Here is a 26,028-nt window from a genome sequence, read left to right on the forward strand (position 1 = left end):
ACCAGCCATAGACATGAATTAAGTGGTCACACCTAAAGTTTGGTGCGTTACTGTGGATTTGGGCTGGTATCCTATATAACAGATTTGATGTTCAACTCTGCTGGTTATAGAATACTAGCTTGGTGCCCAGTTTTTTGGCACCTAACTTTTAGCTGCATTTGTAGAATTCCCCCCTAGATGACCAGTTGAATCATTAATCACATCCGTAACCATTTCAAATTTAGCTTCTGAAACAGATCCATATTAGTGCAGAATGATTCCCACAATGGCCCATTAATAGACTTCTATGACTTTTAAGCATTTATTTTCAAGTTCCCTTCTTATTCCAGTATTGAAGGACCCCACCTGCTCCTGATCTGAAGCACCTGTGCAGTTGGAAATGGCTGGAAGAGGCAGAGGAAGGGCGCGGGGTCAGATGACCTTTAACGTAGAGGCCGTGGGAATTGGGAAAGGAGAATACCCTGCCCCCACCAACCCTGCAACCTTCTCCTTTGTTCCCTGTGAGTCCTATTTCATGTTATTCTGATATGATGGTGTTCAGACTTAGGGGGGAAATTCTATATGTTGCACCGAATGTTAAGCGCTACTTCCGTGCTGAATTTTCAGCACAAAAAAACATTCTAAGGTGCCAAAACGAGGCAGAAACAGCAGATCCTTGCAAAAACACACACATCATTTTATAGAATATCACCTAAGTTTTTCCTCTTGGATCTGCAAAGGGGGCATGGCCATGGGCGGGCCAGGAACATTCCCTTAAAATGCATGCAGTGTTATAGAATTTGGGGGATCCATACACACTGGGATTTATACCAGGTTTCAGTTGGTGTAACTCCTCACACTCAAAAGTTGAGCGCGGATCATGGTGCTACGCACTATTCTATAAAGGGCATCGATCCTGGAATGCCAGTTATAGAATACCATTCGGCGCTAATTTTATTTTACACTGAATTTTGAGTGTCATCTATAGCATTTCCCCCTTAATATAAAGGTATACAGTAACATTAATGGATGGGGCCATACCTTCTAGTCTATGGAGTCACTTTAATGGTGGCAGAGAAGAAATCACAGAGAAAGCTTGTCTTCTAGCTAGTAAAACCTAATCTAAAATATAGCTCCGATGTTAGGTGCAATTCAGGGAAATTTGTAAGGCATAAAGTTATTAGGATAGATTATCCTGAGTAAGAACTAGGAATGTTTGTCCAAAGTTTGGGGATCAGAAAGGTGAGTAAGGAGGCTTTCTGATCACCACATTTGCTTATTGTGACATTTTCATATTGTCTGTTTTAAATTATACTTCAACTTCTGTTTTCTTGTAGAACAGTGGATGACTAATAAATATTCTAATTAAATAAATTTTATAGGAAGCAAATAGGGCCAGATTCTGTATGTAGCATCCAAAATGTAGGCATGTCTTAATAATGTGCACATAGTGGTATTCTATAAACCGAGTCTATAGTAAAGTATAGTTTATAGAATAGCACATAGGCTGGGGGAACGCGTGTACATTTAGGAGTGGACCATTTATGTCACTGAAAATCTGCTGTAGATGCCCGCGCCTCAATGGTATGCAGTGCTGCCCTGAATCCTATAACAACACACATAAATTTGATTGACACCCTGACACGCCTACACTCTCCCATGGCCACACCCCTTTTTCAGCTACACACATTGGAATTTATATGCACCTCTTTCTAGAATACGCCTAAAAAGAAGTCCACCTAAATTGCAATTATTGCCAATTAGTGACCATAATTGGTTGTTATTAGGCCAATTATCATGAGTAATTGGCTCGTTACTCAGTTGATTAGTACACGTAAATTGGCTGCGCGCACAATTTAACACTGTGGTACTTGCCACACCTTATATAGATCTGGCCTGTAATGACTAAAATTGGATCAGCTCTAGGAGGTTATGTTTGGATGATAGAGATGAATTGGTTCATTGCTAAAATGACCCTTCTGTTCCCCTGGACTTTATTTACTTTGGGGCCCTTTTACGAAAGTGCAGTAAGCCCTTAACTTGTGGTTATCATGCTGAAACAGTTACTGTACAACCGCATCAAGGGGTTTTGTGGTAATTTGCCTGTTACCTTGCAGTAAACCACACATTACTTAATTGTTCAGGGGACGTGGCGTGGGTGGGGAATGAGTGTAGAAATGTTATCCAGGTAGTGCACTGTATTCACCGCACACTAACTGCTTAATGCACTAACGGGGATCCACTTTCCGCCTCTTAAATAGGAGTGTTAAATGCTCCCGCATTAATTGTCAGCAGGTACCACACACTAATAGGAACAGTTAATGCACAAACTGAATACAAAAATTTCAGAAACATCTCCATTAGTTGCCCATGTTAGATTTGCAGCTACCAGGTGGTAAAGTCTTGTGTTAAGCCACGGTAACTGTAGATCTTAACATAGTAACATAGTAAATGTTGGCAGGATAAAGACCTGCACGGTCCATGCAATCTGCCCAACAAGGTGGCCAGAGTTGAATCTAGAACTCTGCACAGGTTCCACTTCTTCATGATTTAAAACTGGCATACTTAATCTCTATCTCTCCTGGCCAGTTTTTGAGTACAGACCGTAGAAGTCTGCCCAGCAATGGTCCTACTTCCCAACTATTGGAGTTGCCATTGAAGCCCACTCCAGCTTTGATCCTGATCTGTTTTTGCCGTTTACAGAACCCAGACCATAGAAGTCTGCCGGGCATTGGTCATGTTTCCTAACCTCTGAAGCTGCCGTCAAAGCTAACTCATTTAAGTTTTGCTTTAATCAGAGCCGTAGCGAAGGGAGCTGACACCCGGGGCGGGTCGCCGCTGCGCACCCCCCCCCCCCCGGGTGCAGCACGGTGCACCCTCCTCCCGCTGGAGCGCACCCCCTTGGAGCGCATACCCCCCCGGAGCACATACCTCCCCCCCCCCCCGGAGTGCATACCTGCGGTGAGGGACGGGCGGGAGGGCCGTTCTGCCCCGACTGCACGTTGCTGGGGTGTGTCGGCAGCTTTAATTGAATTCCATCTTTTTTTCTGTATAGTGTTCTTCTGTGTTTATACCATGCATTCTTGAATTCCATCAACAATGTTTTCTTCACAACCTCCTGTGGGAGGGCGTTCCAGGCATCCACCACCCTTTTTATGAAACAGTTTTCCAGACATTGCTCCTAAGTTTCTTACCCTGCAACCTCAACTCATGACTTCTACTTCTATAGTTTCCCCATCTCTGAAAAAGATTAGTTTGCATATTAATAGCTTTTAAATATTTAAAGATCTGTATCGTACCCCCCCACCCATCCCTCCTTTCCTCTAGGGTGTACATACGTACTAAAGTAGAAGGGCCCCTTTATTAGGAAAATGTGTAACTTTGCAGATAAGATTAGAAGAATGTTCAAGTGTTTGTAAAACAAACTTCAGTTTGAAAAAGTAGAAAGTCATGTATTTGGGGTGCAACAATCTATTGTTCATATGTCAATTAGGGGAAGAAGAGGCAATTGTTGAACAGGAAAGAAAACTAGGAGCATCTTGGATTACCTCAAAGCAGCTGTTTTCCCACTTGCTTTAGGTACATACAGTAAGTAGAGGTATTAGTCACTTGTAAGACCCCATTTGCCTACTGTGTTTAATTCTAGAGACCATATCTTAGTAAAGACATTGAGAAAATGGAAGCATGTTCATAAAAGGGTTATTAAAATGCTACAGGACCTTCAACACAAACTGTATAGAGAAAAACATAACACAGGGTAGACACATTTTCTTTACATCTAGTAGCCTCCAGACAAGGGATAAAGGGGACAAGAAAGGCCCAGTGACTGAGAACATTCAACTTCTCCCCTCTCCCCAGCTGCCTTACCCTTCTCTTGCAGTGCCCTCCACTCATCCCCAGTAGCTTCCCTCCTCTCTCTCCCCCCCCACTTGTTCCTAGCAATCTTTCTCCTTCAGTTCCTCCACTTTTCCTCAGCAGATCCCTTCTCTCTCTCCAGCTCTCAGTTATGAAGACAGCTCTTCTTTTGGCTGTATGGCTGTTGCTGATTGGGGAAGCAATTAAATTTGTAGGTGACCTGGCACCCAGAGTTCGTGAAGCCCTGAGTTAAGAAGCTGAAAGGGTACTTACTGGAGGAAAGAAGAGATGGAGAATATAATAAACTTTCAAATCTTGACAAGCTACAATTAAAGCGTAGAAAGGTGAAATGTTCCATAAAACATCAATGACAAAGGGCCATGATGTGAAGTTACAGTGAAGAACGATGTAAATACTATATAAAGGAAAAAACAAAAGAATGGGAGAAGACTAATCAGATTCCAATGCAAGGGCAAACATTTATTAAAATATACAATAAACTCATAGACTGAAAATTTTTGATGGTGTTATATTGGCAGTCATTCTTTTGGACTATTGAACTTTTCTCCCTAATTGTCCATTGACTTGAATTGTTTGACTCCTGAAACAGGTGCCTTTAGCGCCGAAATGCAGGAATGCGTCGAGTCTATGAGTCTATTGTATATTTTAATAAATGTTTACCTTTGTGTTGGAATCCAATTGGTTTTCCCCCATTCTTTGTTTTTTCCTTGTTTAGTTGGTGCGTTTGGGGGTCCTTCTCTTTTTTGTTCACGTTTGTTGCTCGTTGAGACTATATAAAAACATTTATATGTTGAAAGGGTAACTGATACCTAGAACAATCTAATGCCAGAGCTAGTAGCTATCAAAAATGGTGGTGGAATTTAAAAATATTTGAACAGGTATCGAGCCCAAAGGTAAAGGGCAGGTCAGATAGAACAGGTAAAATATATGAAAGATAGGGGTATACTTGAGATAGTTGTTGAAGGTAGTTCTCAGAGTAGGGTTGAGAGGTTGGGTAGAAGATGTGGATGAAGGAGCCTGTGTTGGTTTAGGCAGTAGGGATTCATTTGCTCATCTATGCAAGTGGCGGTAGACCAGAGAGAATATCTTAGTTTGGGTAGACTTAATGGCCAGTTGACCTTTACCATTTACACCATTATGATTTTGACTATATTGGGAGATTTATTCCTGGAGACTGTACTTTTCAGAGATGAATCCTTTTATGTCTTGTGCTTGAGTACTTGAACAAACCAGAAAGGTTTCTGCCTGGTTAGTCATATAGGGGATTGTTTCACTGCACATTTTGGAGGGGTGATCAGTGCATAAAACTGAGGTTTCTGTCTTGCAGCTTTGACTGGAAAGGCAGAATTATAAATCGAATGATAAATACATTTCTTCTTTGTCTTAGAGCAGAGGTGTGTTTGAGGTTTGTATTGGTTGTATTTTGATATGTTCCTCTTCTGCAGGTCTTGGAATATAAGCCAGTCCCTCTGCTCACAGGAGAGGAAGTGGAATATATGCTGGCCTTGAAGCAGGAGCTGAGAGGAGCTATGAAAAGCTTACCTTACTATGTGAAACCAGCTGCACCAAAAAAGGGTATCTGTCACATCTTTGTGTAGCAATGTGAATCATTCTTCTAGCTCATGTACCCTTCCCACTTCTCATTGTGTAGAGAAAGTAATCACAGTGTGCATATCTGATATTATATATACAGGTGGATCTTATTCAAGTTCTGTGACCCATTGTATACATTGTGTAAACAAAGGAAAGCAATCAGAGTTTATGAACGCATACCCTGTGACATTGTGGACAGTTTATTCCTCTTGATCTTACAAATTTTGTCTGGTGCCCAAGTTTTCTAAACATTATTCCACTTCAGATTATGATCTTGGTTTGAGTTCTTATCCTGCTAGACCAATCTAGACCAATGGATTATGTCCCTGTACCAGCTGATGGGAGGCAGAGAAATTTGAATATTCTGCTGACATCAGCGCTATAAGGAGTGGTGCACTTGGAACTCTCAGCTGTTGGGTTCATGATAGCTACCCTAGAGGTAGTTTATTATCTATTGAATTTGATATACCGTCCTATCTGACAACACTAATCAGAACAGTTTATAATGTTGATTAAAGCATTATATCATAAACATAATAACATAAAATGAGACATCAAACAGGCTTTTCCATCTCGTTGGTCCCCCAAGTCACAGGTGTTCAAGGTGAGGTTTCTTCTTCTGAGTCAGCCAGGGACCAAGTGATGGGATCAGCCAGATCACTGCTTCTGTGGAGTTTCTCTGGACCCACCGGAGTGGGTAGTGGTAACAACGGATGCCACTTGGGAGGCTCACTGTCTGAATCAGGAGGCTCAGGAACATTAGTCTCAACTGGATGCATCATACTTGATCAGTCAGCTAGAAGCAAGGACCATTCATTTGGCTCTCCTTCACTTTCTTCCCCTGCTGAAAGGAAAAGCAGTTCGAGTAATGTCGGACAATACCATAGTGGTAGTGTATGTTGGCAAGTAAGAGAGTACCAGAAGTGTAACAGTAGCTCAAGAGGTAGCCCTACTTCTTGAGTTATCAGTCTCTCTGGCTCTCTCCGGAGCACACATGGTAGGGATGTAGAACATGCAAGCAGACTTCCTCAGTCAGTAGACTCTGGACCCAGTGTTTCTGATGCTGGTGAATCACTGGGAGAAGCCACTGTTTGATCTCATGGTTGAGTGTCAAAATACCAAGTGCCCTTGCCTTCTTCAGACTAAGAAAAATAGAAGGAGTAATGGGGATCTATGTGTTGATCCAATCTTGCCCTCACAGGAGCCTCTGCATGTCTTTCCCCTATGGCCGCTGATTGGTTGTGTGGTCCGCAGGATTGTGAAACTTTCCTTGCTAGTGATTTTAATTGGCCATATAGTAAAAGCTTCTGGTGGAGTTGCCCCTCCTTCCCAGAGGGCTAGATTTTGGCTTACAGCATAGCTCTAGTGAATTAACGCTTAGCTTGCAGGAGTTATGTCCACATGGTGGTAGCTACTCTGCTTAAGGCATTTAAGCCTTCACATTTTTTACTTATTTGTGAGTTTGGAGACAGTTTAAGCATTGATGCAAGAGCAGGAGTGGCAAGCCCCACGGGGTTGATCTGTCCCTAATCTTAGCTTTTTTACAAGGACTGGATGAAGGGTTGGCCCCCAAGCTGTCTTAGATTTCAGGTAGCAGCTCTAGCATGTTTTCATGGTAAGCTGAAAGGGATGCCTTTGGGTTTCCATATGAATATAGTCCACTTTTGTCAAGGGGTCAGATTCCTGCATGGGTCCTCTACCTGGTTTTGAGAGGTTTAGCTACAGCTGCCTTTCAAGCAATTGCAAAGATTTTTGGTGCAGGATCTCTCCCTGAAAAACAGTGTTCCTGGTAGTGATTTGTTAAGTCCACTGGGTCTCAGAGTTGTAGGCTGTTTCCTGTTGGGAACCCTTTCTTACATTTCTCTGACAATTTGGTTTTGATCTGTACTGTACCTTCATTTTGCCAAAGGTGGTTTCTCCCTTCCATGTGAATCAATCTGTTCCTAAATTGGATGTCTGTTGAGCTTTTCTTTGTTATTTGGAAGTCACCAACAATTTCAGCAGATCAGATGATTTGTTCTGTTTTGGAGCCCACATAAGGGACAAGCAGTGTCCAGATAGACCATTGCGCGATGAATTAAAGCTGCATACATTTCCATCCACAAGCAGATACTGGAAGGACTTAGAGTGCATTTGACAAGATCACTAACGGCTTCCTAGGCAGGAGGCCAAAGCAGTCTCCCTGGAAGATAGCTGCAAGGCAATGAAGTGGTCATTGTTCCAGTCCTTTGTAAAACATTACAGGATTGATGTTTTGGCTCAGGGAGATAGTGCCTTTGGCAGGGCATTCATGTAAAGAGCCTTGTCTTGTATTCCTCCCACCCTGTAGGGTAAAGCTTTAGTACATCCCATTGGTCTGGACTGGCCTAACCAAATCATAAGGAAGGTGAACATATTCTTACCTGTTAATTTCCTTTCCTTGAGTCCTGCTATCCTGGGTCCCCCCCTCCTCTGGTACACTTCAGCCCAGGATTTCCGTCTGAGCATTCCCTCGTTCATTCTTTGACTGTGTATATATAATTAGAACTTGAGTATGGTAATTATTAGAGTTCCCTGGATTGGTCCTAGGGTTCCTTCTCTTTTTCTTGTTCTGATTTCTGGTATTTCTTGATCTGGTTGCCTTGGCATTGGACAAAGAGTTCCATGTTGCACCACTACTTATAGCGCTGATGTCAATGTCAAATGTCTCTACCGTCCATCTGCTGGTATGGGACACAATCCATTGGTCTAGAGTGGTCTATCAGGACTTAAGGAAAGGAAATTAACAGGTAAGAATAATTTCACTTTTGTCTTAGTTCTTAAATCAGTAATTTATTTTTCCTGTTCTCTGACTTCTGTTTGTTCCCCTTTTAAGATGTTGAACGATATTCTGATAAGTATCAGACTTCAGGACCCATTGACAATGCCATAGACTGGAGCCCAGGTACGTACTCATTTACTCTGGTTTTGCACATTGGTTTGGATTTTCCTAAAAGTGACACTGTCCAGATACCATAAGAGTGACATATCACCTACTATTCATCTTTTGTTTTTTTTATTCAAGGGTACATTCAGCCCCCTCTTCAAGCTCACTGATTCATCAAAATATGTTTCTTAACATATATATTTTAGGATCACTTGATTCTTTAGAGGGATCCTTGTGACAATGAAGGACACAGTTGTATCTTCTGTAGGTACACATTAGGTTGACTGCTAACCATGAATGCCTATCTTGTTTAATTGTTAGGATTCTGCATGAGGGTTTGCTTGGGGGAGATGATCTCATTTTAAGAGTGGATGCAAATACCGCCTATATGGTATTGCATTCTACTCAGGAAATGCTCTTTAAGGGTTTTCATGTATGTATTTGATGTGGTAAGTTTATAATTCCTTCAATTTTTAAAAATCTTTTATTATCTGTTTCTTTTTTATTAGTGTGTATTTTGTCTTATAATTTGTTTTCTTATTTATTATGGGGTCCTTTTACTAAGCAGCAGTAAGCACTAACGCTTGCTTACCATACGGGAAAGTGCACTACCATGGGGCACGCTCAGTTGTCCTGTGGTAGTGTTGGTATCTGTGCAAACTTCCCAGGTGCTAAAAAATACTTTTTAGTTTTTAGCACTGGGGCATGTTTAGGGGAGCAGAAAGTAGATGTGCCCAGTGCTAATTGGTTAGCGCAGCTACATTGCCGCACACTTACCAATTAGCACATGCTTAGCACATGAGCCCTAAATAGGTGTCGGTAAGGGCTCACATGATAATGGCCACGTGCTAATTGAGAAATTAGCACATGGCTATTAATTGAGGAAATGAAAACTCGGCCATTTTAGAGCTGTGCTTAAGGTCGCCTTAGCGCACAGGGAAACCCTTGCACTAGTTATAGCACTGGCCACTTTTTAGCGCAGCTTAGTAAAAGGGCCAAGTAATTTTATTTATCTATTTTTTTATTTAGAGCATTTGATATAAATGGAAAAACAGATTTTTCTTGCATACCAGAAAAATTCAGTTTCTCTCTCCCATTATACTTATTAATACAGAGAGGATGGAACTCTTGCTACCTTGCACTGCTTATGTTTACTGTAAAAATCAGTCTTTCAGAATAATGTTATTAGAGTAGAGCAGGGAAAACAGAGGTATGTTGATCCACTAATCACAATTTTGTTTTTACAGATTGGCAGATGCTTCCCCGGGAGCTCAGGATCAGGGTGCGAAAATTACAGAAAGAGAGTCAGTATCTAACTTTCTGTAACTACTGTTTAACTAACATGAATGTTGGAAAGAAACCTTTTCAGTTTCTGTAATTTGTTAAAAAAAAAAACAACCTAATATGGCTCTCGAGGCAGCATTCAGAAACTCTTATGAGGATTATTTTCCAGACACCAGTATCTAATGTGGTAATGCTCTGGACTATATTTCCACTTCCACCTCCTTAGCCAAAGAAGGTTGCTACAGTTTGTTTGTTTGTTTTAATCTAAATCAAGGGTAGGTTGAAAGAGAAGAGACAGTGGAACAAGAGCTACTAAGGATGGTATTAGAAGAGCTGTGCTTTGGTCTCCCTGCCTGGCACAACTGTCCCCTTCATTCATGCATACTCTTGCAGTGGCTAAATCATAGGAAGGCATGCTGCGGCAGGAGATGCGAGTATGTTTTCTCCTTGCTTGTTTTACAGAAGCCAGTGTTATCCTTCCCAAACGTAAACAGAGGATCCCAGTGGATAAGGAGGAGATCATCAAGAAACTGGAGGTAACTTCTTCCTGCCCCACCCTCCACCCCCCAAATAAAATTCTATAAACCACAAACCATCTTGCTGTTAATAAATATGGTGAGATACAGAGCAAGAAGGAATGAATTTACTTCCTCAGGATCTGCTGGATACATCTAGGGATCAGGATTTGTCACTGTTGGAGAGAGTATGTTTGAGTCAATGGACCTTTGGTCTGATTCTGCATGGCACATGGAGAAATGGAACAGAAGCTGTCATCTTTGGGGGGTTAATTTTATAAACCTTGTTCTATGTGTAAAACCTGTTTTACATGTGGTACAGGTCTTTATAATAGAATTGCAGATCCGTGTTCGCACATAAAACGTACACGCACCGAAAGATTGCACTTATTTTTACATGGATGTGCATATTTTATCAAATATACAGCTACACATGCTCAATATAGGTGCACACAGCATCTTCAGAGCAGCTGTAGATTTGTGTGTTTGAATTTGCATGCTACTGGGGGCTAATTCTGGATGCTTATTTTGTAAAGGCACATAGATGACTATGTTGCTTTTATAAAATAGGGCTAAAACAGGTGGCTTTGGGTCTAAATGCTTCTTTTAACTCCTCCTTGAGAGGACCAAAAGTGAGGAGCCTAGCTAATATGCCATTAATTATCTTAAGTTTAAACTCAGTAATGGACATCAATTGCCTTGTGCCATTTCCAACAAGTGATTTTTCCTGCAAAGAATTGATGTGGGAGCTTTGAAAAACTGCAGAACCTACTTTAAAATCAGATCCTTCCAAAGAGTGTTGATTCCTACAATTTCATTACCTTCTTTATAAGCATATAGGGCCAGATTCTGTATATGGTGCAGTAAATATCGGCGCCAAACAAAAACACACCTAGGCGTATTCTGTAAACTACATGGTTTATAGAATGCGTCTAGAGCCCATCCATTTGACTAAATTTAGTTGCAGGTATTTACGCCAAGTAAAACTTGGTGTAAATGCAGGCGACTAAGGCACGGAGCAGGTGTATTCTATATCGGCACACATAGATTTTAGAAACAGCCCATGACCCACCCATTCCACACCCATGGCCATACCCCCTTTTCAGTTCTGCATCTTAGAATTTACGTGGAGACCTTTACAGAATATGCTTAGCAGGTTCTGCACATAAATCCTAATTCATGCCAATTAGTGTCAATAATTTCCTGTGAATTGGCAATTATCGGCGCTGATTGGCTTGTTAAGATATTTAAGTGCATGCACAAATCAGAATATGACTTGATTTGCACGCACAACTCCAGTCGCACCATATAGAATCCGGAGAATAACATGCATGTTATACACATTTTTACAAACCATGATAACCCCCTGTGAGCTATATGCGTGACCATGCTTTACTGGTGTATTTTTACTAAGATGCACTAAAAAAAAACCAAACACATTAATTTAGCAGTTAGCGTGTTTTAGAAAAATAAACTGGTATGGTGTGTGTTATATGCACGGGCACATTATACGAGTTTATTTTTACATAGACACATAATTTGCATGTTTTATGCATGTGGGCGTGTTATGGGCTAGATTCTATATATGGCTCTAGAAAATATGAGCGCTAAGCACTATTCTTTAAACAGTGCTCCAAGTTGGGCACCATTTATAGAATAAGTTAGCACCAGTGTTGCAGGAATTGATGCATAAATTTATGATACTTCAGGAGTCAGACAGCACACACCAGAATGAGAGAGAAATCTTCTTTATTTGCCAGCAAACACAGTAGGACATCAGTTCTAGCTCTTTTCTTCTCTTTCTCAGCTCTCTTTGTCTCTCTCTCAGCTCTCTGTGTCTTTCTCTCAGCTCTCTGTGTCTTTGTCTCAGCTCTCTGTGTCTTTGTGGCTTCTGTCTCAGCTGCTTCTCTTCTTATGCTGTCTTCTCCTTCTTCTGTCTGTTCCTTCTGTCCTTCTCTTTCTTCTGAGCTCCTTCTGACGTAACCTGCTTCTTCTCCCACTTAAATACAGTTCTATCTAGCCTAGCCTAGCCCCCTTACTCTCCAATTGGTTAAGGAATAGATTGATTACCTTGCCTCAACCAATCAGTTCCATACAAATATCAGTTACATAGGTTCCAGACATCCTAAACTGACCTGTGACCTGGGGCCCCTTACACCAGACATTTGGGCTCCAGTCTCTTACATGTTATTATGATTGATTTCTCATATTCCTAGTACTAACTGCTAACTAAACTCTGGCATTCATTAAAGGGGTCAAGGGCCAATCTTACTTAATAGCATACATATCAGGTTGTTACTTTCAAGACCATTTCTACATTTTACCTATAATTAATCAAGGAGAAGAGGGCTGACTAGTCCTGACCTCTTTCACCTATCAGCTTATACATTGAACCAGCCAGAACTGCAGATAACTTAAAACACATGTTGGCCTCTTCACTGCAGTCCTTGCTTAGAAAGTCAGACAAAGAATTGAACAAATATTCTACATAGAAATTACAGAATAAAACATATTCTAAAATAAGCATCCTTATAAAACATATTCTAAATATCAAGAACTTCTAAATAATATTTCAGCCTATTCCTTAAACTACAATGTGTCATATGTCTGGCTCATGCCTGCTTACAAAACTACAGTATGCCTAACAGTATACAGATGTTGAGCTAGCATTGGCAATTCACAAGGGTGAGAGTTTCATTTCTCACTGACCTTTCTAACCTTTGGCTCGGCAAGCTAGACATTGAGTAATTAACCTGAACCATCTGGCATTCCTTCATTTTAGTTGCAAAACTGAGAATTTAAAATAGTATTTGAGCACCTTTAAACAAAATTAACCCTTAATATGATTTCTTATATATATTATGCCCATGGCTGCCTCATTCCCCCCTTTGAGACTAAAATCAGCTTATGCAGAGATAAGTCTCACTACTCAAACTCTGGAGATTATAGTGATCCTAACTAGGAATAGACTTATGAACCACCATTACCCTACTTGTTAAGGTCCGACGGCATACTGCCGAAGCACATGAGGCCAGGAAACAAAACAACAACCCTGCTAAAACTAAGACTATTAGGGAAATAAACAAAGGACGTATCCAGGAGGTCAATGACCACCACCAGGAGGTAAGGTCTAATCCTCCTCGGTAATCCTCCACATTGAGGCTGGCCAACTGTAGGACTTTATCCATGGCATGCCTAACTACATGCGTCCTATTTATGACAATGGTACAGCACTCTGAAGAATTTAGCACTGTGCAGAGGCCACCCTGGGCTGCAAAGAGATAATCAAGACCCATACGGTTATACCGAGAAACTATACTTAATTCATTAATTTGATCCTGCAATGCATTGACTACCACGTTCAGCTCATGAACTAGAACATGAAGTAGGGATTGAAGTCTCCGGGTGGCCATACCTAGTTCAGTAATACCCGCTACCGGGCCCCCAATTGGAATCCAGGCCGTGGCAGAAAGGGCTACAAGTCTCTTTTTAGTCAGAGGATAAGTAGAGTTAATATACTGGAGGGCTAATTCAATCGCCTCATCCTCTGTGGCAACGGAGGAAGGTAAGGACAAGGCCTCTCGCTTAGAGCGGTGCGGGGATGATGGCTTGAGAAGAGGAATAACTTTAGGAAAATAATTCAAGGTTACCAATACACAAAAATCATATGTGGGGGGAAGAATCATGTGGAGGACATTATCACAGAGCCAGTAATGACCAAGGAGAGGGCGACGAAAGTTCCCAATAAATGTAGGCACAGGATGAAGATTAGGATGCCCATAATGCGAGCCCCTATCCCAGGGGGAACGAAGAAGAAATGGAGACTTTGTACACCATAGGTGCCAATCCCCAATTGTAACAGACCGCTCATATGATGCAACCCCTTCATACCCCGGGGACTTATGAAAGTAGAAAATAGGATGGGACACTATAGTCTTCTCAGTAGTATAGTTAGGAGCCAGATAATCACCTTGGTCATAATCTGCAGGTATGGTAGTAGGGCACATAGGAGTACCTGGAGAAACTACCCACACAGGTTCCTCCTTCTCTGGGAGAACATTAGTATAGTTACAGGGAATGGGAAGAACAGTTGAGATGTCTCTTGTTAAACAAAACACTCCAGAAGCTGGATAGGGAGACGTAAAAACTGGCCTTAGAGAAGAGTCAGAGGGGGAAGTAGCATTATAAAAGGACCACCAAGTATAATCCTGGCTCCAAGGGCCTGAACTCGAAAAGTAGGGAGGTATAAGAGCTGGGAGCTGCACAGGGACAGGAACAGCTGGGACATCTGTAGTATAAGGAGAAAATCGGGAACACACAATACAAGGGGAAGTAATCTTTGCCTGACTAATTAGTTCCTGGACAGAGTGTAACCAAAGGTTGGAGCGAGTTGGGGTTTTAGGAACAAGGAGGCAAGGAGTAGAAAACAACAAAAGCATCCAAACTACTAACATTTTCTTTCTTCCTAATCTAAAACAAATACAGCAAACTAATTAAGCAATAATATTTCAACAGTCTGTGCTAATCACAGATTACTCTAATATAGTGTTCTCAGTCTTTGAGTTCTTATACCAGTTGGGATAGACCCTCAACTGACAAGGATCAAGCTCTCAAATTCCAAGAAAGCCAGAATCTAGGCAAGAAAGAGTCTCAGTGTGAAGCCGAAGTTCAGCAGCTCCTGCAGTATGCAGTTGACCCTTCTTTTCAGCTAGTAGATTCTTTGGTTCGGGTCAAGCGCAACTTCAATGGCTCCGCTGGATCACTTTCTGCTCTCCACTGTCTAGGCTCCGTCTGATCCGTGCTGGGCTCAGTCTGGTCAGCAGACTTAATTCGAGACCAATGGACCCATGGAGTTATCCCTGCGACCCTTCACAGCTGTAGGGGTAGAAAGCAAAACGTAAAGGTCCTTTCCATCGGGGCCCCAAAGGCTGGAGCCTCCAAGTCTTTCACCCAAACTCTATCCCCTGGCAGGAAGGAATGTACCTGAGCCTGGAAGGTGACAGGTTTATTTCTCTCACATAAGACTGAAGCTCAAGAAATTATCTTGCCCAGAGGGCTACCCCTGCTCCTGTACCTGGGCAGACCCTAAAATCCCTATGTCTCCCTTAATTCCCTGCAAATGGCTGGGGATTCCCATACACAATTTCAAAGGGAGAGAGGGCTGTTCCTTTAGTTGGAGTGCATCGGAGGCGGAAGAGGGCTAGTGGCAGTGCCTGTGGCCATTCAGTTGGGTTTCCTGAACAAATCTTTGCTAGGCTATTTTTTCAAGGTTCTGTTTGCCCGCTCAACCTGCCCTGAACTCTGGGGACGATAAGCACAATGCAATTTCCGGTAATGCGCAATGCGCGGGACAGGGCCTGAAGTGTAGCTTCAACAAAAGCGGGCCCATTATCTGAACCTATGGCAAGGGGCAGTCCATACTGGGCGATGACATCCCTAAGGAGGGCTCGAGCTACTTCTTCTGTGGCTTTCTCAGTGACCTGTAGATATTGCTTCCACCCACCCAGAAAGGTACAGACCATGACCAAGATGGTATCGGAGCCTACCGCTCCTGGCATTTCTGTGAAGTCTAATAACTAGAGACTCAAAGGGTGTTAGTCCCCTAGACTGAACTCCTCGGTGGAATACGGGGTCCCTGACGAGCATTATTCTGGGCACAGAGCAGTACATCGGGCTGAGGCAGTGGCAACCAGACTATCCAATCCTTCCAGCACCACTACTCGACTGAGTAGGCGGGCTAGTGCTGTTTTTCCTAAGTGTGATAGGTCATGAGCTTGAGACACTACAGGCCAAGCTAGGTGGCGTGGCAACCAGAACTCTGGTATCAGGGAGATGTAACCAGCCATCAGGTCTCCTTACTGCACCTTCCTCTTGAGCCCATTTCTCTTCCATTTGGGTGTACATAGGCGTCCATTCTTGCAATCGAATCTGGAACAGGGGAGTCACAGTACTTGCTGGGGGTCCTCGAGCAGCTTCCTTGGCCACCCGATCAGCATGGCGGTTCCCTCGGGCCACTGGAGTATCTATCCTTTGGTGTCCCCTGCAGTGAATGACAGCTACCTTTTTAGGGGCCCACACAGCCTCTAGCAGCTGAAGTATTTCAGGTCCATACTTAACAGGTTGGCCTGCGGCATTTATGAGTCCCTTTTCCTTATACAAAGCTCCATGAGCATGTAGAGTTGTGAAGGCATACTTGGAATCAGTATAAATGTTGGTTACCAGTCCTGCTGCTAGCTCCAGAGCTCGTATGAGGGCCACAAGTTCTGCTTTCTGGGCTGAAGTTCCTTGGGGCAGGGCTCTTGCTTCTATCACCTTGTCTTCTGTCACCACAGCATAGCCTGCCAATCGCTTAGAGTTCTCCACGTAACTGCTTCCATCTGTGAAATAAATTACATCTGGGTCCCTCCACGGAACATCTTTAAGATCTGGTCGACTGGAGTACACTTCATCCATGGTTTGGATACAGTCATGATCCGGTGGTCCCTCAGATGCTGGCAAAAGAGTGGCGGGATTGAATGTAGCCACTGTTTCCAGGTGTATTCCGTGGATTCTCACACAAGCTAGCTTGGTACTTAACCATGCGGTTATTTGTAAACCAGTGGTTGCCCTTATACTCCATGAGGGTAAGAACTGCATGGGGGACTTTAACAACCAGTTCTTGCCCCAAGGTCAGCTTGTCAGCTTCCTGGACCAGTAAGGCTGTTGCTGCAATGGCCCTCATGCAGGCTAGGCCATCCTTTAGCCACTCCATCCAGCTGTTTAGACAGGTATGCAACAGGCCTCTGCCAGGATCCCATCATCTGGGTCAGCACTCCCAGAGCAACCCCCTGTCGCTCATGGACATACAGTGAGAAAGGTTTCTCCACATCAGGAAGGCCTAACGCAGGGGCTTGGAGTAGGGCTTTCTTTATGGCAATAAAGATTGTTGAGCTGTAGGTCCCCATTCAAATGGTTCCTTTTCACCCCCCTTTGTGGCTTGGTAAAGGGGTTTCGCCATCAGTGCAAAATTTGGAATCCAAATTCTACAGAATCCGGCTGCTCCCAGAAATTCCCTAACTTCTCTTCTGGACTTGGGTTAAGGAATTGCAGCAACTGCTTGCTTCCTACTGACATTCCAGTCTCCCGACTTCCCTGGGAAATACAAAAGCCCAGATACTTCACTTCTGACTGACAAAGTTGGGCCTTTGAGCGTGAGACCTTATAGCCTGCATCCAAGAGTAACTCCAGCAATTCTCTGGTAGCCTCAAAACACTCTTCCTGAGTCACTGCTGCAATCAGGAGGTCATCTACATACTGGAGTAAAAACTCGCCTGGAAGGCTCAGATTTAAAAGTCTTAAGGTCTTGTCCTAGGGCAGTCCCAAAAATGGTGGGGGAGTTCTTGAACGCCTGTGGCAGGCGGGTCCATGTATACTGAAGCTTCCTTCCTGTTACTGGGTTTTCCCATTGAAAGGCAAAAAGCAGTTGACTGGCGGGGGCCACCGAAGTACAAAAGAAGGCATCTTTTAGGTCTAGTGTCGTGAAATGGGGTAGCATCCAGAAGGTATCAATCCTAGCAAGACATATGGATTAGGCACTACAGGGTGTAATGAAATAGTGGATTTGTTAACCACCCGTAAATCTTGGACTGGCCGGTAGTCCTCAGTCCCTGGCTTCTGAACTGGCAACAGTGGCGTATTCCATGGAGACTGACAAGGACGAATAATTCCATGGGATAACAGACGATTCAGGTGTGCTTGGATCCCTTCCAGAGCCTTTCTGGGAATTGGGTATTGGCGAAGATGGATTGGCCGGGCATTTGGAAGTAAGTCTACATGGACAGGAGGAATATTTCGGGCCAACCCTGGGGGATTATCTTCTTGCCCATACCCCACTGACCTGAAAGCTATCTGCCAGGGGTAGGTCAACTTGGCCCTGTGACTGATGCAGCCGCCATTCTTCTTCAAGGGGGCAGCAGAAACTCAATATATCCTTAGGGCTGGATTCGGGGGCCGAAGGAGACCGAAGTCTGGCCATCAGAGTCAAAGGAAATTTGGGCCCTAAGCTGGACAGCAGGTCTCGACCTAACAAAGGGATTGGACAGTCTGGGCATATACGGAATTCATGGTGACTGTGTGTGAGTCCTAATTGGCATCTACGGGTTGTCAGGAAGGGCCTCCGGTTCTGCACCCCCGTGGCTCCCACCACTTCGGACAGTTTTTTCCAGACACAGCGCTAATCGCTCCGTCACAACAGAATGTTCAGCTCCTGTATCAATCATGAATGGAATGGAGCGGCTCCCTATAGTTAACGTTGACCATAGGTTCCTGGGAGCCCAGTTTGTAGGAACCCGTCTGTCCTATTCGTACCATTCTGCCATCTCGCTATCCCGATGATGTCAGATTCAGGAGGCTCATATCTTCCCTCCTCGAACTCGGCCTCGGGCTTCCTCGATCTCCCTGGTCCCTTCTCAGTCCCTGGCGCCTCTGGGGGCATTCATCTTTCCAGTGCCCTCTTTTCCTTACAGTAGGCACACTGATCCCTCTTCCAATCTTGGTCTGGGATTCTCCCCCCTTGGCCGGGATTGATTGAAGGAATCTCGGGGCCTGGCTGGTTGGTCCGGGGTCCCATTTTGGGCTTCCCATTAGCTAGAGGTCGACCTCGATTAAGGGTGGAATTAGTAATGGCTGCCGCTAAAAGGTCGCCTTCTTCTGCATCTTCCGGTCAGCCTCTCGACGCACCTCCTGATCTCTATTAATGAAAACCTTGGTTGCGATCTCAATTAGCTGGGTGGTATTCATCCCTGCGAATCCCTCTTGACGCTGCAACTTCTTCCGGATATCTGGCATACTCTGGGCACCAATGCGCTATTCACCATTCTCTGTTTTCTAGGGCTTCAGGGTCAAATGGGGGTGTATGTTCTGTAGGCTTCAATTAGTCGCTCTAAAAAGGCCCCAGGGGATTCAGCTGCCCCTTGGAGAATTCAGAGACCTTTGCCAGATTAATGGGCTCTTTATGCCTTTCCTCATCACTTCCAGCAAGTCCCGGCAATAGCCAGACAACAGTTCATAGTGCTGCCCATTATTTGGATCCCAAACTGGAGCTGCGCGAGGAAACCGAGCTCTAACCCATTCCTCTAGGTTCTGTGTCCCCCTCGGGGGCACGCGCTCGCGTTATGGCCTCAGCATTTGCAAAATCTTCCGCCTCTCCTCAGTTGTGAAGAGGGTCAGGAGAAGTTGTTGACAATCAGTCCAGGTTGGGTTATGGGTGGCCATAATGCTAGCCACTAGGTCCACCACTGCCTGAGGCTTTTCAGTATAAGAGGGGTAATGCGTCTTCCAATTCAGGAGATCGGTGGTTGTGAATGGTACATACTGATAGGCCTGTGCCTGTATAACCTGACCCTGATTAGTAGGATCCGGTCGAGTGGTAGTTTACCTGTCGGAGTGGGCAGAACTCTCGAGGAGGTGGGAATGGAATCTGAGGTAGAGCTAGGAGCTACCCTCCTATCATGCTCAAAGGTGATTGCAGCAGGTCTAACCCATTCAGGGGAGGTAGGTTGAAACCCTGAGGGATGGGGAGGGGTACTCATAGACTGAGAGGTGGTCACAGGTGAGTCAGTCCATTGAAAGGGATGCCGGGCCCCTGATGAGTGGGGAGGGGTATTAGAAGGAGAGGCTGGGCTGTCAGGAGTTGAGGAGTCAGGGGGTGCAGCCCAAAGCGGGTCTTCGGAGGTTAACAGGGAAGGATGTGGCAGAGGAGGGTAGAGACTGGCTGAAAAGTCCAACCTAGGATGTGGTGGGGTTCGCACAGTGGGGGAGGAACTATCCGGAGAAGCCTGTACTGGAGAAGCTTGGGCTGGGCGGCGTGGATCTCTAGGGGCGGCACGGAACCCCAACAATGGGCCATAAGGTGGTGGCTCAAGGTCTGAGGGGTCATCAGAGAGTATGGGTTTCTCAGACAGGGTAGGGGCGGAAGCCACCGATTGGGTGGTAGGCTTCCTAGGGCTCTTTCCCTCTTCCAATTTAGATTTTCTAATCTTTCTTGAGCACGGCCTAACATGAATTTTACTGGGGATCCCATATAAGTTTTCAACCAGAGGGAGGGTCAGTCACAAGGCTATCCCAGGAATCTATATAAGGGAGTTGTTCAGAATATTCTGGTTCCTCCTACAACTATGCTGGTAGACCTTCCGATACTTCAATATCTAAGCTGCCACTAGGGGCCCCCCCACTCCCATAGATGTCCACTCAACTTCACACAAGGTTCTTAGAGTACTTGAGCTTAAAGTCTGTCCATAGTCATTAATTAAAAATCCTTTTTTTAAAATTCTTAAGCATACAATCTAGGGGGGTAGCATTTGTCTAGATGATGTCCCACCCATAATGCTTACAGTTACAACACACAAAGGGGGAGGGAATTTTTGAAAGTGCAGTAAGGGGTCCGCACTCTCAAGACACTAGGTAGACAGACAGCAATCGCTTCCTTCCGTCGCTGGCCAATTGAACTCGCGTTAATTGGAAAACGCAGCTATAAGAAGTCCGCACTCGTTTAACATTCACGGCATCACACATTCTGCACAAAAAATCCCACCCAACAATTTCAGATTTCTCAGATACAGATAAGCTCAAGCGGTTTCGCTTCTAATCTCCATTAGACTAGAAGGTACTAGGCCTTCGCTGAGAGTTGATCAGGCTCTCCTTCCCCCAATTTTTGAGGGGCTGGTTTACAACTTTCTAGCTAGAATTATAATACAGAATACAGAATACATACCCGGCGAATGTTCTCCAGTCAGTTGGGTGCTGGGATTAATGCAGGATTCAGATCCCACCGCTGCCACCAAGAATTGTTTGCAGGAATTGATGCATAAATTATGATACTTCAGGAGTCAGACAGCACACAGCCAGAATGAGAGAGAAATCTTCTTTATTTGCCAGCAAACACAGTAGGACATCAGTTCTAGCTCTTTTCTTCTCTTTCTCAGCTCTCTTTGTCTCTCTCTCAGCTCTCTGTGTCTTTGTCTCAGCTCTCTGTGTCTTTGTCTCAGCTCTCTGTGTCTTTGTGGCTTCTGTCTCAGCTGCTTCTCTTCTTATGCTGTCTTCTCCTTCTTCTGTCTGTTCCTTCTGTCCTTCTCTTCTTCTGAGCTCCTTCTGACGTAACCTGCTTCTTCTCCCACTTAAATACAGTTCTATCTAGCCTAGCCTAGCCCCCTTACTCTCCAATTGGTTAAGGAATAGATTGATTACCTTGCCTCAACCAATCAGTTCCATACAAATATCAGTTACATAGGTTCCAGACATCCTAAACTGACTGTGACTGGGGCCCCTTACACCAGACATTTGGGCTCCAGTCTCTTACATGTTATTATGATTGATTTCTCATATTCCTAGTACTAACTGCTAACTAAACTCTGGCATTCATTAAAGGGGTCAAGGGCCAATCTTACTTAATAGCATACATATCAGGTTGTTACTTTCAAGACCATTTCTACATTTTACCTATAATTAATCAAGGAGAAGAGGGCTGACTAGTCCTGACCTCTTTCACCTATCAGCTTATACATTGAACCAGCCAGAACTGCAGATAACTTAAAACACATGTTGGCCTCTTCACTGCAGTCCTTGCTTAGAAAGTCAGACAAAGAATTGAACAAATATTCTACATAGAAATTACAGAATAAAACATATTCTAAAATAAGCATCCTTATAAAACATATTCTAAATATCAAGAACTTCTAAATAATATTTCAGCCTATTCCTTAAACTACAATGTGTCATATGTCTGGCTCATGCCTGCTTACAAAACTACAGTATGCCTAACAGTATACAGATGTTGAGCTAGCATTGGCAATTCACAAGGGTGAGAGTTTCATTTCTCACTGACCTTTCTAACCTTTGGCTCGGCAAGCTAGACATTGAGTAATTAACCTGAACCATCTGCATTCCTTCATTTTAGTTGCAAAACTGAGAATTTAAAATAGTATTTGAGCACCTTTAAACAAAATTAACCCTTAATATGATTTCTTATATATATATGCCCATGGCTGCCTCACCAGGATCCACACCCCAATATGGGCACAAAGATTTAAACCAACTAAAACCTTGTTTAAATCCTTATGCTTAAATTAGGCATGGGTCTGCCATATTCTGTAACAGTGCGTGCAAATTCTTGGAACACCTGACACCCCCATACCCTTTCCAAGGCCATACCCCCTTTTCAGATCTGCGCATAAGAATTTACGCACACATCTTTTTAGAATAATGCCTAGCAAGATGCGCACGTAAATTCTAATTATTGCCAGTTAGCACAATAAGCAATTGTAGAATCAATTAATGGTGCTAATTGGCTCGTTCTCAATTAAATTTGTGCCGGCAAATGGGCACATGTGGATATTTTGAATGCACAGTTTTGAGCGCCATAAATAAAATCCAAGGGTATATGCATAAATAATCTGGTATCTTCAGGTGGAATAAAATTAGAATACTGCTATATTGTTACACTGTGCCTTAAGTAGAACATTTTAAGGATAATTTTAAATTAGTAGAAAATTTTGAGCAAAATATAGCCTGCTTTCTGTTTATAGAACTTTTCATTTATATTTCTTAATGGCTTTGTTTGTAACACATCTACACGTCTGCTGGAGATGTAGCTGAGGTCTTTTTACCTAAAATGTGTAAATTGTAGACACTTGAAAAGAAGGAAGAGGAAGTGACATCAGAGGAAGATGAGAACAGGAAGAGGAGGAAGAAAAAGAAGAAGAGGAAGAGTACGATGAGGAACATGAAGAGGTAATCTAGTCTGGGGATTTATATAAATGGTCACTAACAACTATATTTGCATTATATTTAAGGGCTGTGTATCATGCTTATAATTGAGTTTAAAGTACTTCAGTTTTGTTTATTTACTGCATTTCTCGCTATCCTTCCAAAATAATAGTCATGGTGACTTGCAAAACAAGAATGCATAATAGAGTTAAAACTAGCTGTTTAGGTGGCTGCTGTGCCACAATGCTGACACAGCCCATTCAAAGTAAAGTTTCTTTTGTGTTATTTTGCATGCATTTTCAGTTGCTGTAGTCAGTACTGAGATTTTTTTTCTCCTTCATGCCATTATAACTTTGCACAAGTTGAGATGCAATGAGACAGAGCAGCTAGAAAAAATGGTCCCCACTGGAGAAACAACAAAGTCTGTGGGCAATGAACCAAGTCCAAAGGCCACTTGCACAGTGTAGTTTTAGGAACTGTAACGATGTCAAGTGTTGAAAGTAATCTTAACTGCAGTGCCAGGACGTCAAAGCAGCCAAGTTCATCTTTGGACATTTGCTTACAGAATGTATTCAATTCAATGTAAAGCTGTGATCTATTCTTAGGGTTACCATATATCCAGTTTTACCCTGACATGTCCTCTTTTTGAGGACAATGGGGGACGTCCAGGCGGGTTTTTCCAGCCTGCCCATTTGTCCGGGTTTGTGGGCAAATGGGCAGGCTGGCACTGGAGGGCCTCGGGGGTGTCTTCCTCTCCCCTACCTTATCGTACCCTGGTGGGTCTAGTGGCCTCTTTGGGGCAGGAAATTATGCCACTTTTTCCTACTCGTGTGATGTTGGCTGCCTGCTCGCTGCCATCTCCATTTCAAAATGGCTGCTGAGACTTCACGTGTGACGGTCTTGCGAGACTTCCACAGAAGTCTTTTGGAAGCAGCACCAGCAAGCGAACGGGGCAGTGGTATTGCCGAGCAGAAAAAGGTGGGCTCCTTTCCTTCCCCCGAAGAGGCCACTAGACCACCAGGGCACGATAAAGTAAGGTAGAGGAGGGGATGTTGATCATGGATGGAATGTGGGTAGGGGGTAGGGAAGTATGGGGGTGAAGAGGGGCATGCAGAGTGTGGTAAGGTGGGGAGTGGCATGGCTATTGGTGTCCTCTTTTGTGAAGGCAAATATGGTAACCCTATCTATGCTGAATAAAGTCTGTGGTGGTTATATGTAATCTCAGGAGCTAGGGCCCTTGCAGATTCTTGAAAAGAACTGGGATGCTAATGTTGTACCTTTTGTTAGCTGGAAGAAAGCTGTGTGTCTTTGTGTATGCTCTCAAGCTTTCCTGGGTGCCTTAGTCTTTCATTGTGGTACTTACCATTGGGGAATAGAGTGGCTGATAAGCTTTTATAGACTCTCTTCTCCTAAAAGCAATCAATAGGTAACACCATATTAGAGGCAAGAATTTGTGATATAATAGGTTCCATGCAAAGCTGGAAACTTCTGTGAGCCCTCATTGTGTCTCTTTATTAATTTTTTTTCTTTCTGTTCTTAGGAGACAGATTATATTATGTCCTACTTTGATAATGGAGAAGACTTTGGTGGTGACAGCGATGATAACATGGATGAGGCAATATATTAACATCTGAGAAGACTTGGGGGGAGGAGGAAAAATATACCACTCCTTTCCTTCGAAGGCTGATTTTGTTTGTAGTCCTCAGACTCCACTGGTCACATTAGCTGCTTCCCAGAAATGGGTAGAGGAGGAAATTAGTGTGACCAAAGTGTGACATTAGCACTTGCCACTGAGATCATCCAATGTGCTCCAAAACCAGTCAGGTTTAGGAAAAGGATCAGAAAGAATCCTCTCGCTTCCAAATTTGTCTTATGTGAGCACAAATAAGTTGATTTTTTTTCACCTTCCGAAGATATTATTCTACCAGACCTCAAGAATCAGGTCCTAACTCGGTATTTGGTAGAGTCTTGAAACAAATTCCCCAGGTGATATGTAAAGCTAGAGGAACAGCAGAAATTGTTGGAATGCTAATCTGTCATTCCACACCTGTGTGATGTGATTTGCAAATAGAGAGTTGCACGGGGACAGAAATCTTACCCATCCCCGCCCGTCCCTGCTGGAATCTTACCCGTCCCCACCCATCCCCACTGGAATCTTACCCATCCCCACCCATCCGCCCGCAAAAATTTAAACCATCCCAACCCGTCCCCACCCGTCCCCCAGCAAAAATTTAAACCCATCTCCACCCATCCCCGTAAGAATTTAATAGTACATAAAAGAAAGTTCTAGTCAGCTCCCTCAGTCTGTCTCTGGATTTGAGCCACAGCACTGTAGGCAAGGAAGGAACGGAAGTTGGAACTTGGAACACTCTGGTGCGCACATGTAAATTTGTCTCTGATTCACTGGCAGTGTGTGCTGAGAGGTCGCCACATGCACGCGCCAGTAGGTCAGGTGACATCTGATTGTCATGCCTGTGTCAGAGCTGAGGTCTGTGCACCAGTCTGGGAGCAAAGAGGATTAATAGTAACATAGTAAGTGACAGCAAATAGACCTGAATGGTCCATCCACTCTGCCCAATAGTCACACTCATGATCAATTCATCATTAAATCAACGAGTGTGACATTATATACTTGATTATGGTCTTTCTTTCGTGTTTCTGGAACAAAGACCACAGAAGTCTATCTGGCCCCATCCTTATGTTCCAACTGCTGGAGTTGCCATCGAAGCCCACTCCAGCCTATTCATGTTCTCATTTGTGGGACACAAACCGTAAAAGTCTGTCTAGCACTGTCCTTATGTTCCAGCCACTGAAGTTGCTGTCTAAGCCCTTTCCAGCCCATCCTACACCAGATTACCATGTATGAGACACAGACCATACAAGTCTGCCAGGTATCAGCTCTAGTTCATCACAGCCAGAGTCGCCATCTAAGTGTCTCTTGACATATTCACACACATGCAGCCATTTAAGGTTAGCACGCCTTTTTGAATTCCGTCATCATTTGTGACTCTACCACCTCCTTAATGGAAGACTTTCCACATTTATGCTGTTAAAGCAAGGAAGAAGAGGAGGAGGAGACAGCACTCAAATAAATTGGTATTCGGTAGATGAGAGGCTGGTGCAGGTGCAGCTTAC

General features: G+C 43.7%; 1 protein-coding gene across 1 annotated transcript in view; it reads left to right on the plus strand.

Moving 5' to 3' along the window:
• Window positions 1-24,961, plus strand: part of LOC115474246 (DNA-directed RNA polymerase III subunit RPC7-like) — a 43,355-nt gene extending 18,394 nt beyond the window's left edge. The window contains 9 exon segments of the mRNA XM_030209632.1: window positions 330-457; window positions 459-500; window positions 5,301-5,430; window positions 8,303-8,371; window positions 9,601-9,657; window positions 10,100-10,173; window positions 22,814-22,853; window positions 22,856-22,917; window positions 24,434-24,961. Of these exon segments, the coding sequence (XP_030065492.1) occupies window positions 380-457; window positions 459-500; window positions 5,301-5,430; window positions 8,303-8,371; window positions 9,601-9,657; window positions 10,100-10,173; window positions 22,814-22,853; window positions 22,856-22,917; window positions 24,434-24,520 (639 nt within the window). The 5' untranslated portion in view covers window positions 330-379 and the 3' untranslated portion in view covers window positions 24,521-24,961.
• Window positions 24,962-26,028: the final 1,067 nt, after the last annotated feature.

This window comes from Microcaecilia unicolor, chromosome 7 (genome assembly GCF_901765095.1).
Source record: "Microcaecilia unicolor chromosome 7, aMicUni1.1, whole genome shotgun sequence".
Classification (NCBI taxonomy): Eukaryota; Metazoa; Chordata; class Amphibia; order Gymnophiona; family Siphonopidae; genus Microcaecilia; species Microcaecilia unicolor.